Source organism: Hyperoodon ampullatus, assembly GCF_949752795.1.
Source record: "Hyperoodon ampullatus genome assembly, chromosome: 6".
Classification (NCBI taxonomy): domain Eukaryota; kingdom Metazoa; phylum Chordata; class Mammalia; order Artiodactyla; family Ziphiidae; genus Hyperoodon; species Hyperoodon ampullatus.
The window spans coordinates 57,815,995-57,828,634 of record NC_136919.1 but is presented as its reverse complement, the minus strand read 5'-3'; the positions used below and the strand labels follow the sequence as shown (position 1 = coordinate 57,828,634).

The following is a 12,640-nucleotide window of genomic DNA, read 5'->3' as shown; positions in this document are numbered from 1 at the left end:
CAATCTATAAATGAAAATTTGAATTCTCAAAAAACATATTTTCAACCTCCCAATTAATCAACGAAATGCAAATTAAAACAATGTAATGTTTCACCTATGAAATTGGAAAACATTAAAAATGATAATAGTCAACACTACCAAGGATGTAGCAACCTAGAAGAAACTTTAAAAAGCTCATAAACTTTGTTCCAGAATTTCTGCTTCTCCAAAATCAAAAATTCATGTGTAAGGCTGCTGGCTGTAGCATTTTTTATAGTAGTGAAATATAATATGAAAATAACTTTCTATTTTATGATAATGCTAAACAGTGAATAACCATTTTGAAAAAGTTAATGATCTGAGGAAATGCTCATAATAAACCAAGTTAAAAAGTTAAAATGGTATATATTCAATATAAGTTTAAAGTTGTGCATATCCAATATCATTCAAACTTATTTAGATATATAGGTACATATGTGCATGTGTGTGTGTGTGCGTGTGTGTGAGTGAAAGTCTGGAAGAATAAATGCAAAAATGTTCATAGTTATTTCTGGATGGTGCAATGGAGAGATTATAGGCTATTTAAATTTTTTTTGTATTTTGATGTGTTTTTATAATCTTGTACAATGAATATATTACTTTAAGTATCTGGTAAAAATATTATTTAAAAGGCAAATCTACAATTTAAACTTTCTGTTAGAATTGCCTTTTACATTTGATTTGACTCAAAATTTGCCATTGGTAGGATCTGTTGATAAGGAGTTTTATTACAACGTCAGGCTATATTAAACATTCTGAAAGTATACAATTAAAATACATATTATCATCCCTTGTTATATGCATTATCATTTGACAAATCCAAAGTCTAAAACATAATTTTTGGCAATATGATGATTAAACATTCAGAGAAACCATTTTCACTATATACACCTCAAATTATTGGATACTATATTCTTTGATATATTTTAAAATTACCCAACTATATTAGTGAGGAAGAAGGGATTTCTTAGAACCTAGAACACCAACTAAGCACAAATCCAGAGGGGTCTGTGTTGCTTTGCCTCTGAGGTATTTGCCATTCCCCAGTGGTCAGAAACTAGGACTGTGGAAGCTACAAACATGAGGCCTGATAGAGAGGAGGTACTTCAGGGGCCTCCACTCCCAATAAGCTAGAAACCCTGAAGGGTGGACACTCTTAGTGGGTGAATAAGGAAAAAAAAATCTGCCTACCGAAGGGAAATAGTAGAATGTGCCTATTTTGGCCTTAATTTTGAGCAGTACTGAAAAAAAGAGCAAGAAAAAAGAGTCTCCCTTAAGAATTTCTAAGCACAGCTTTACTCTTGGCTTTGGAGTCTGAATTCACACTACATGGGTAGAAAAAAGTCAGACATTTAGGTTAGAATGGTTCCAGGTTGGATGGGCTCCCGGGAACTTGACAGAAGAGCAAACAAGTCCTTTCTGTTGGGATACACTTAGAACAGAGGCCTCAGTGACTCCCTACAGGTCAAGTTCCAAGAAATATGAGTTCAAAGTTTTAAAAGAAATCACTAAATACATAAGAAAGCAACCCCACATGAAACATAAAACAAAACAACTAGACCTGCAAGGATACTGATACTAGAAATACCAATTATGAACTATAAATATAAATATACTTAACATGTTTAGAAAAATAAAAGAAGGCATTAAATAATAGAAGAAGAAGAAACAGTGAAAATCAACCTGACAGTGGTGAAAAGGAGCCACAAAACCTAGAAATGAAAAATATAATAATTACAATTAGAAACTAAACAGATGAGCACCAGAGCAGGTTAGACAAAATTGAAGAGAAAATTAGAAAGTAGAAAGCAGATATAAAGAAATGATCAGCAAGAAGAACACAGAAAAAGATGAGTAGTTAAAAGACATGAAGAACAGGTTGAGATGGTATAACATATATCCAATCAGAATTCTAGAAGATTATGGGAAGAATGAGGTAGAGGCCAAATTGATGGAAGGCACTAATCCTCAAATTCAGGAAGTCTAATGAATCACAAATAGGGGATAATTAAGTGAGAAAATCACACCTGTCATGGCATCAGGAAAATGCTGAACACCAAAAACAAAGAGAAAACCTTATAAAGTAGTCAAAGAGAAGAGACAAACTTCTTACAAAGGAGCAACATTCACACCAGCAGCAGTCTTTTCAATGGCAAAAGTGGAAGTCAGAGACAGTAGAATTATTATTTCAAAGTGGAATGAGAAAATAACTTTCTACCCACCAAAGCTATCCTTCAAGAACAAAAGTAAAATAGATCTGTAAGCAAATAAAAATCAGGAGCAGATACTATTAACAGATTCTTGCTAAAGGAACTTATAAAGAATGTAAGTCAGTACAAGAAAAAGTCATAGAGAAAAGGTCTGATATGAGAAAAGAAATGAGGAGAAAAACTGGTAAAAATGTGGATACATCTAAAAACACTGATGGCATAATGTCTAATTTGTAGGATTTAAAACTTTTTTTTTTTTCGGTACGCGGGCCTCTCACTGTTGTGGCCTCTCCCGTTGTGGAGCACAGGCTCCGGATGCACAGGCTCAGCGGCATGGCTCACGGGCCTAGCCGCTCCGCGGCATGTGGGATCTTCCCGGACTGGGGCACGAACCCGTGTCCCCTGCATCAGAGGCGGACTCTCAACCACTGCGCCACCAGGGAAGCCCTAATTTGTAGGATTTAAAAAGTGAAGATTATACCTCAATAAAGCTGTTATAAAACATCAAGGTAGAACTTAAATTGTAGACTTCAAATCATTTACATTGGGGGACAGGAGACTGAGTTAAAACGTTCTAAGGCCCTTAAGATGTTTAGCATGAGTGTAAAGATATTAGCTTTACACTCTGTTGAGTTAAATATATGCATTAAAAATTTTAGGGTAAACACTGAAAGACTAGAAATAGGATGTATAGATTCCAAACTACTAATGGGAAAAGCAGATTTAGAAAAAAATCAATCCAAAAAAAAAGCAAAAAAAAGTTGTAAAAAATAGAAAGTTTAAAATAGCATGATAGAAAAGAATCCAAATGTAATAGTAATCACAATCAATGTAAATAAACTAAACTTTCCAGCTAAAAGATAATGATTGTCAAACTGAATTAAACAAAATGCTGCTTTACTCTGTTTACTAGAGACTTACCTAAAACAAAAGGAGGTTGAAAATGGAAGAATGAAGAAACTAAACCAGTCAAATCCACACAGATGTCCTTGACTCATCTTGGAGTAACTTAACAATCTCATTCTTTGTTAAAGTTAAAATACAAATTATCTGGTTCTAGGGGAAAAAAGGGGAGAAGGGAGGCAAAAAGGAGAGAGGAAGAAAGGAGACAGGAAGGGAAGTGGTGATAAGTCCTCGCTCTCAACATTGCCAGGATTCACAAAGTTTAGGTCATCTCTCGCTGGAGGAACAAGAGTAGCTAGGGGAACAGCCATGGGCAATCTGCCCTCTGTGTATTAAAATCCACTGGGCTTTCTGAGTCTCTCAAAGTGCCTCCTTCACTCTTTGAATCATGCAGTAACTGAAGGGTTTGCTTTTAACATAAATAGAGGGAAACAAAACAAGGAAAATAGCACCATGCTGTATCCCTCGATCAACAAACAGACTTGTGATACTGTGATTTATAGGAAATATATATATTTGGTCATTCAGATGACCAAAATATATTTCTCATATATATTTGGCCTTGGTTCACAGTTCTGGGCTCGTGGCTCTCAAAACCCCTGGAATTTCCTAAGTGTGGAGAGTGATAAAGGTGTCGTTTGTTATGTTAATGAGGCAACTTTAGGAAAGCACCTAAGGATGGGGGCTGGTTGCCAGTGGAGCCAACTGTGTGATTAAAGGGTGGGACTGAGGAGAGAGGGGCTGGAGGTCAAATCAATTGCCAGTGGCCAGTGATTTAATCAACCATACCCACGTAATGAAGCCTCCATAAAACCCCCCAAAATGGCAGAGTTCAGAGTTGGTGAACACCTGGAGGTGCTGGGAGAGTGGTGCCTGGAGAGGGCACAGAAGCTCCATGCCTTTCCCCGTGCCTCACCCTAGGCATCTCTTCCAGCCAGCTGCTCCTGAGTTACATCCTTTTATAATAAACCAGCGATCTAGTGAGTAAAATGTTTCTCTTAGTTTTGAGAGATCCTCTGGCAAATTCATTGAACCCGAGGAGGGGGTCACTGGAACCTCTGACTTACAGCCAGTCGGTCAGAACTACAGGTAACAACCTGGACTTGTGACCTGCATGGGGAGTGGGGGCAGTCTTGTAGGACTGAACCCTTAACTTGTGGAAAACTGATGTTCTCTCTGGGTGGACAGTGTCAGAATTGAGTTAAATTCTTGGACACCCAGCTGGTGTCTGAAAATTTCTTGGTGTTGTGAGGGAAGCACCCTACCCAACCCCTACACGTTTGAATTGGGTCCAGGAACTCAAAAGAATGCTACAATCACAGGCATCTAGTCAAGAATTTTAGTGCCTATATTTTCTTTCTTTTGAGGACAGAGAGTTTCCAAGTCTCTCAAGTAGTACTTACTCACTATAAGGACGATCTCACCTTACCTTCCTTGAAATCTGTACATTAATTTTACTAATTTACGTACTAGGTATGGAGGGGAAACAAAGGTTGAATTTATAACATATTCTTTGCCTTAAGAAGGCTTGGGACTATACATTTGTATTTATATAATTGTTTATGGTTTAGCATCTTACTAGAAATACTTCACTTTATGAAGAATATTTATAATATTGTTTCAATTTCGATTTTCCCATGATCATTAATAACAATTTGCATTGCAAACAGTCTGTTGGCAAGCAACTTTTCAGGAGTACACAAAATGAATAAAGCAAAGGGCCTCCCTGGTGGCACAGTGGTTGAGAGTCCGCCTGCCGATGCAGGGGATACGGGTTCGTGCCCCGGCCCGGGAGGATCCCATATGCCGCGGAGCGGCTGGGCCCGTGAGCCATGGCCGCTGGGCCTGCGCGTCCGGAGCCTGTGCTCCGCAACGGGAGAGGCCACAACAGTGAGAGGCCCGCATACCGCAAAAAAAAAAAAAAATGAATAAAGCAAGGCACACCTAAATTACTAAGGAGCCTGCCTTCAACTATCCAGCTTTAAGCATCTTTATTTAGACCATTCCCTTCATTTGAACTGGGCTGACTTGCTGTCAGATTACAGTGCCAAGTCTAAGAAGAAGTTAAATACCATGGACAGCTGCTTTCTAGGCCAATGACAGCCTAGCACCATAGCAGATCAGGGGACCTCAGCAGGGGACCTCAGCAGGCAGGCCAGGCACACTGCAAAACATGCCAGATGCCCTGAAACTCCACTGCTTCACATCCTGCAGGATTCAAATTAATTCCTAACCAGCTATGGAGAGGTTTTTGGAAGATAGTCCCAATCATTTATAAATAAAAATACCCTTAAAACAAAAATCTCTGCTTAGTATAGATATTTCTAAACCACAGTCTACAAAATAAACTTTCAGGACAACAAAGGCATTTGAAGGTTTCCTTGGAGTTTATAATAATATCTTCCCTGCATATGTTCATTGTATATGAAATTAGGCTTATAAATATTATAATATGACAAATATCACATGCCCCTAAGGGAGACAACAGCCCGCTGAACTCAGTGATTCATTGGCATGAACTACAATCTTCAAGGAATATTTTGAAATTCTCAAATTTGAAATAATTTATCCTGATTCACTTTTCATTTAAGAACAAAAGATGAAAGGAAAGGAACTAACACTTACTGAACAACCCACATTTGCCAAGGACTATGTTAGCTGCTTAACACTCATTTCTTCATTTAGTAATTTTCCCAACTTTATGAAGTAGGTATTATTATTTTCATTTTCCTAATTAGGAAAATGAGGCTCAGTAAGTTTATGTGATTTCTCTGAGGTCACAAGTCTTATTATACACCTGGGCTAACACCTTTTTTCCCTGAATCAAAGCCCAGGATCTCCTTACCATGTCATGACACTACACGACATTTTTTTGTTTTGTTTTGTTTTGTTTTTTGGGTATTTTTGTGGCACGCGGGCCTCCCACCGCTGTGGCCTCTCCCATCGCGGAGCACAGGCTCCAGAAGCGCAGGCTCCAGACGTGCAGGCCCCGCGGCCATGGCCCACAGGCCCAGCCGCTCCGCGGCACGCGGGATCCTCCCGGACCAGGGCACGAACCCGCGCCCCCCGCATCAGCAGGCGGACCCCCAACCACTGCGCCACCAGGGAAGCCCCTACACGACATTTTTTTTAACAATAATATTATCACTAAAAGACACAATAAAAATATCAAATTAAAAAACCAAACACCAGTGGAACAGTTAAATAAAATGGGAAACTATTACTTTAAATATGAGAAAAATGCTTGTATTTTCTATTTTTTCATGCTCCACAGTTGCACCATCATCAATAATGAAACCAAATTAAGATTTTCAACTGGTCCGTGAAGCCAGCAGTTTCAAAGATATTTCACTGTCTACAGCCCAGCAGAATTGATGAGTTTTTAGTAAGAACCATTGATGACTTGTATAAAAATATCTAAAATATGTTTCCTCCACTTTCCCATACTCCCCTATTCCATAATTGTGCAATTAAGACAATGAGGTAGCTTTGCCTAAAAATATGCTTAGTATTTTGCTTCCTAAACTCTTGTACAGCACATTCCTCTGTATGAAGACTCCACTGAGGGCTGTCTTTGGCTTGGGGTCTTTTTCTGAGTGTTCTGATGATGTTAGAAGCACTGACTTAGGTAGGAAAGGTGGAGTATACAGTCAGAAATCGACTTTGCAGATCAGAGAACAAGACAGCCAAGCTCAAAGACTCATCCCTCCTTGAGGGATGTTCAGTGCTCACATGTTCAGTGCTTAGAGAGCAAAATCTCCATAAGATTCTGAAGTCAGACATCTGATAAAGACCAACTGCTGAAAAAAATTTTTTCCAACAATTATTCAAAAGTGAAATTGGCAAGGTAAAATTTCCTAAAGGAAATCACACATCATTATGTACTGTTCCACCTAAAAATATCTGTGTTCCAGCATACCGAACAAGACTTAGCTATGTTAAAAAATTCTGGTCCCATGATAATTTATAGTTCAGTCTAGTTACTGAATGACAAAATAAATAATAATGATTAAGTGGAATAAACTAAAGCTATTTGGTGCTCAAAGGAGAATAACAATGAACATATTTTGGAGGTAAATCAGAAACAGGAGATATAGTCATGAATATAATTTGCTTTCTTTTTTAATTAGGTAAATCCAGAATTCCAAAATTTTCAAAATGCACAATATTAAGCATAGCAAAAATTATGGATATGAGTAATAATTTTAAGGAATGCCAGCCTAAGTTATTGACTTTTAAATTACCATTAAAATGACATGACAGTCACCTAATATAGTAGGTAAAAATCCTGCAAAAGCTGACTTAATGAGTGACTTATAATTTATTAAAAGCCATCTGTAAACCATATTTAAAAGGTTATTACTAAATGCACAAAACCACCTCCTTCCTCTCTAGTAGAAGACAAAATCCCCCTGCAATCTTCAATACACCATTGGACTGCTCTGAAAATTCCTTTTTCATACACGTTGCCAACATAACCTTTAGCCGGGTCTGTGCCTAAGTTAATGAAGTTCCACTGCGGCATACCAAAATGAAAAAGTACTGAGTTCTCAAAAAGACTTTTTATCTTTGATGGGCCCAGGATATTTATAAGACACCAAATCATTCCCTTGCCTCTAAAAACCAGGCCTTTCCCTTGGCAACTGTTCAGCATTCTAATTGGAATACACACATAGACGACTAATGCAAACCACCCAAACTTGTAGTCAGTCTTGAGGAGATGGCTTGAGGGATCATCCTTTGGGCTACAAAATTAGATCAGGGACTGGGCTCCAGTGATGACCCTGTCTTATGCCCTCAAGGATACAGACTCAGTATCACATCTGAATGCTTATTTGCCATGATTTTTTTTTTTTTTTTTACTACAGTTTCTAACAAACAACCATACACTGAGTGATACATTAGAAAAAATACAGTATAAAACATTTCTTGTGGTGGCGCAGCAGTTGAGAGTCCGCCTGCAGATGCAGGAGACACGGGTTCGTGCCCCGGTCTGGGAAGATCCCACGTGCCGCGGAGCAGCTGAGCCCGTGAGCCATGGCCGCTGAGCCTGCGCGTCCGGAGCCTGTGCTCCGCAACGGGAGAGGCCACCACAGTGAGAGGCCCGTGTACCGCAAAAAAACAAAAAAAAAAACAAAAACAAAAACATTTCTTTTTTGCATGGAATAAATAGAAACATTACTAGTGGTTTTTTTGTTGGGGTTTGCTTCTATTTCACAGCTGCTACAAAAATGATGGATGGTCATCAAACTTGAACATAAAGGAATTACGCTAAATTAATATCATGTTTTTCTTCATCTGGACAAAACATCTCACCCTCCACTCAACATCTGTTTTTTGCATACATGAGAATTTCCCCAGATGCAAGTATGAAAAGTCTGCATATGTATTTTGTTTCACTGTTTAAAATCACATTCCAAGACGACATTCCAATGTTAGGATATAGATCAGAATGGCATTACTCTACTTAACAGAAAATTTTATTGATGTGGCCCATGGATTATTTTTAATAATTAATCTATATTTTTGCAGATCGATTTCTTCTAAGCTCTTTACCAACTTGCTTGCTACCTAAGTGGTAGGATGGCCATTAAAATGTCATTAAAACTCCCTCAAATCCTACCATAAAAAATATTTTGGGTCATGTTTATCATGGCGTGCAAAATGGGCCCTCAAGCTACAGAGGCAGGCAGCATGGCTTGCCACTGACTCTTTCACATATCCAGATCCGTGCCTGGTCGAGTCGTCTGAAGCACTATTGTGTGGATCAAGAAGAATGGCCATGACCCATTCTAACGACCAGTCCTGCTGGGCCCTAGGCTGCTGACTTAAAGGTCCAGCTCTGCTGACACAAACAAACTTTCTTCGCTAAGCACCTTTAAAGAGATGGTTCTTGATAACTGTCACATGTTCATTTAAATAGAAAAAGCCCTGCAACTTGCAAGGCACACACACACACACACTTTCCCATGAAAATAAAACGGCTCACAAAAATAAGAAAATAAGAGACAAATAACTGCTGAGCCTGCTCTGAGAAGCTTATGTAACCTATATTTATAACTGTTTTACTCTGAGGCAAGTAGCTTGAGAACTTAGTAGACATTCCCCAGAATACCCCCCAAATTATTTTTTCCACTGTCATGTTGGTCTGGCTGTCAAAGAAATGCATAAAGCACCCTGCTATCCATTACAGCCCCAAACACCATCCCATTAAAAAGTGGCAGATCTAAAAAACATAAGAGTTCAGAGCTATGGTCAAGAAGACATTAAATAAACAACCACCACCACCTACCTTTGCTTGGGCCTCTGGTGCTGTCACCTTGACGACTTTGTTGCGGTTTATCATTTGCTTCACCCATCTTTCTACTTGGACGTTGAATTTCATGAAAACCACATAGCCAAAGTAAGCTGTTAAGAGAAGCAAGCTTTCCCACCACATGATAAAGTTATCCAGGAAAAATATGATCAGCATGATCAAGTCAATGATGTAGAAGGACACATCCCGAAAGAGTGGCCACCATGTCAGGTTTAAGATTTCTCTGGAAAACAGAGCACACATGCCAATGACAAAGAGGATGTTGAACACCGCTGAGCCCACGATTGTGCCAATGCCAACATTGCTGTGAGCGATAAATACCCCTATGAGAGACGTGAAAAGTTCTGGGGCTGATCCCCCGGCAGCCATAAAGGTGGCTCCAGCCACATCATCAGAGATGCCCAGTTTTTCAGTGATGACAGTCAAAGAGGGAACAAAGAACTCATCGCAGACAATGGCTAAGGCTATGAACATGTAGATCATTCCAATGACATGGAGAATGATGGCACCTTTTCTTCGCTGCTCGAGGGAAAAGATGTCTCTTGGGTAGTCTCCTTGGGCATGATCTGTACTATTCTCAGATTTGCCTTCCTGAGAAACAGGTGGCTGTGGAGTATAATCTCGAATCTTGTCATTTAAATCTAAGAGTGTTCTTTGACGGTAATCGTGTGCTACCCTGGGGCCACTTGCACCACTGGCCTCTCCTGTGCTCTGTGTCTCTGTCTCAGAAAAGGCACTGATTGAAAACGGAACAGTGCTAATGGCTACCAGGCCCATGAAAAGGCCTAAGATTCTAATCAACTTCAGTTTTTTTCTGACATTATAATGTCTCCTGCAGCCAGACGGTGACTTATCTGAACACCATTTCTCGAGGAAAGAGATGGTGGTGGTGCTTTGGTGCAGATCCATCCTGGGTCTTCTGGTGGATGTGGTGGTCTTCAAATTGTACACTCAACCAGATGGTTCTTTCATACTTTTCCTCACTTTACAGTTAACAGTGCTTGTGGGGTGCTTCCACAATTAGGGATTCTTAGGCTTCACATGAAATATTTTCAACATTTATGCTTAAATAAAAATAAAAACAAGGATATGTGAATCGTAAAATCATGTCTTTTTTACAGAACAACTTGGCAGATATGAAAAAATCCTATCCTACAGCCATGTGACCTTGGGTTAAGTTCCTTAATTTTTCTGTGCCTCAGTTTCCCCATTTCAAAAATTAGGACAATTGCAGCACCTACCACCAAGTGCTGCTTTGAGGATGAGTTAAAATACATGAAGCATTAAGAGTAGGACGTGACACATACTAGGCACTTATGATAGTGTATGTACAAAGGCAAACATTTTGGTAAATCCAATGTTAGATGTAGACTATGTATTTGTGTCTGTTAAATACAAAAATTTTATAGATGTAGATGGAAATCTATGTTGATCCCACCTTAACTCATGTAACAAATAACCTCCCAGGGCTAAAAAAGGTATTACTTCCTTTAGAATTATCTACGTATTTGACAACCAAAACCACTGTCTTTTCTTTTGGTACAATTATATAATTCCAGTTGCAGGTACACTTTTCTGATTAATCTATCACTTGGAAAGGGCTGAGTGTTGGAGGAGACAGCACTCTTTTCCTGCACACATAAAGATCTCAGGATCCTATTTTTCATGGAAAGCCCCTCCTACAGCAAATGCAGAAAAGTAGCCCTTTAAAAACTTAAGTTTACAAAAGAATGTTCGGATGACATGAACAAACTGTCTTCCCTAAATATCTAGACACTGTATTCAGCTAAAGCTTATTTTAAAAAACAAACTTTAATCGTATTTAAAATAGACAATTTAGTAAATCAAACAACTTCTAACAAGTAGGCTATTTCAAGACATCAAATGTGTATTTCATAAACAATATGCAAGTTGCAGTGATACCTCTGTCCACAAAATCTGCCAAAAAATAGCCCGGACACTGACTCTCTAGTAGGTTAGATACCCAAGCAGTTTTCATTCTCTGTCCCCACAGAGAAGGGTAAAATATCCACGCATGACAGCTGATATTCCGAAGGTTCCCCTTTTTAATTTTCTTTAAAAAACAGTTTTGTTTGGGGGTTTTGGTTTTTTCTTGTATCAACGATTTCATTTTAGAGGCATTCGCTGAGATCATCTCAGGTGTAAAATAAGCTAATTAAACACAAGCCAGTGACACACTGAGATTAGCTGGAACTCAGGTTTGCAGAGGGAGCCCAAATGAAACCAGGCTGAGATGCTGTTACTCCTGAGATAAACCTAACCCAGCACAGAGATTCCCGGCTGGCCTGACAGATGTCTATGCTTAGCGTGAACGATTAAGCGACTCACTGCGCTCATGGGATTGTCACAGTGCTGGGCCGGGGCAAACGTCAGGGACAGACTCAACTCCCAGGGTGCGCTATCGGCTCCAGCCTGAGCCTGGCTCGACCTGCAAAACCCACCGCTCCGCCGGCGAAGTGCACCCCCAGCCGCGCCCCAACTTTGCCGTGTGTGGTCTCAAACTTTCCCTGGTGGGTTCATAGGAAAATAAAACTGAAGGACAGACGCCCCACTAGCGAGCCAGAGGTTGGGATGCAGTTTGAGGAGGGGCTTGGCCGGCATCTTCCTGAATCGTTGGTGAGTAGGTGGGGAAGGGGAGCGCCCCTCTTTGCGCCTTCCCCGACTGCAGGCCCTGCCCCGCGCCCCCTAACCCGAGCCGGAAGCAGGGTCGGTTGGGGTGGGAGAAGTCGGGACTCGGAAACCCCGCCCGGGAGCGGAGAGAGTTGGCTAACTCCTTTCGGGGCCTGGGGCACCACGTCCACCGCGGAGCTACCTGTGAGCCTGCAGCGGGATGCGCGCAACCGGGATACGGGGACAACGACCACTGCGGCCACCAAGCCTGGCGGCTGGCCGGGGCTCGACCGCCCGCACTTACCGGGATCCGCCAGGAGAACGCGCACACGGCGGGGGCCCGAGCGCGGCCCGCCGCTCCGGTCCTCCGCTTTCTCCGGCCCTCCGCCTCCTCGCTCCGAGGCCCGGGCTGCGGCTCGCACTCGCTGCCGCTCTCGCTGTCCGGGGCTGGGCTGGGGAGGAGACTGAGCCGCCGCAAGCCCCGCGCGCCGCCTCTGGTGCTGCCGGGCCCCCTCCGGCCCCTCCCTCTCGCCTCCGCACGGGGAGCGTGGCCGCAGGGCGC

The 12,640-nt window shown here is 41.0% G+C and overlaps 1 protein-coding gene across 2 annotated transcripts in view; it reads right to left on the bottom strand.

The window, feature by feature from the left end:
- The window catches only part of SLC24A2 (solute carrier family 24 member 2), a gene marked incomplete at both ends in the record, with an annotated part of 251,262 nt that extends 240,906 nt beyond the window's left edge, over positions 1–10,356 (bottom strand). For both annotated transcript variants that reach the window (XM_079706205.1, XM_079706206.1), the window contains one exon: positions 9,424–10,356. In XM_079706205.1, the coding sequence (XP_079562331.1) occupies positions 9,424–10,356 (933 nt within the window). The remainder of the gene's footprint in view (positions 1–9,423) is intronic.
- Positions 10,357–12,640: the final 2,284 nt, after the last annotated feature.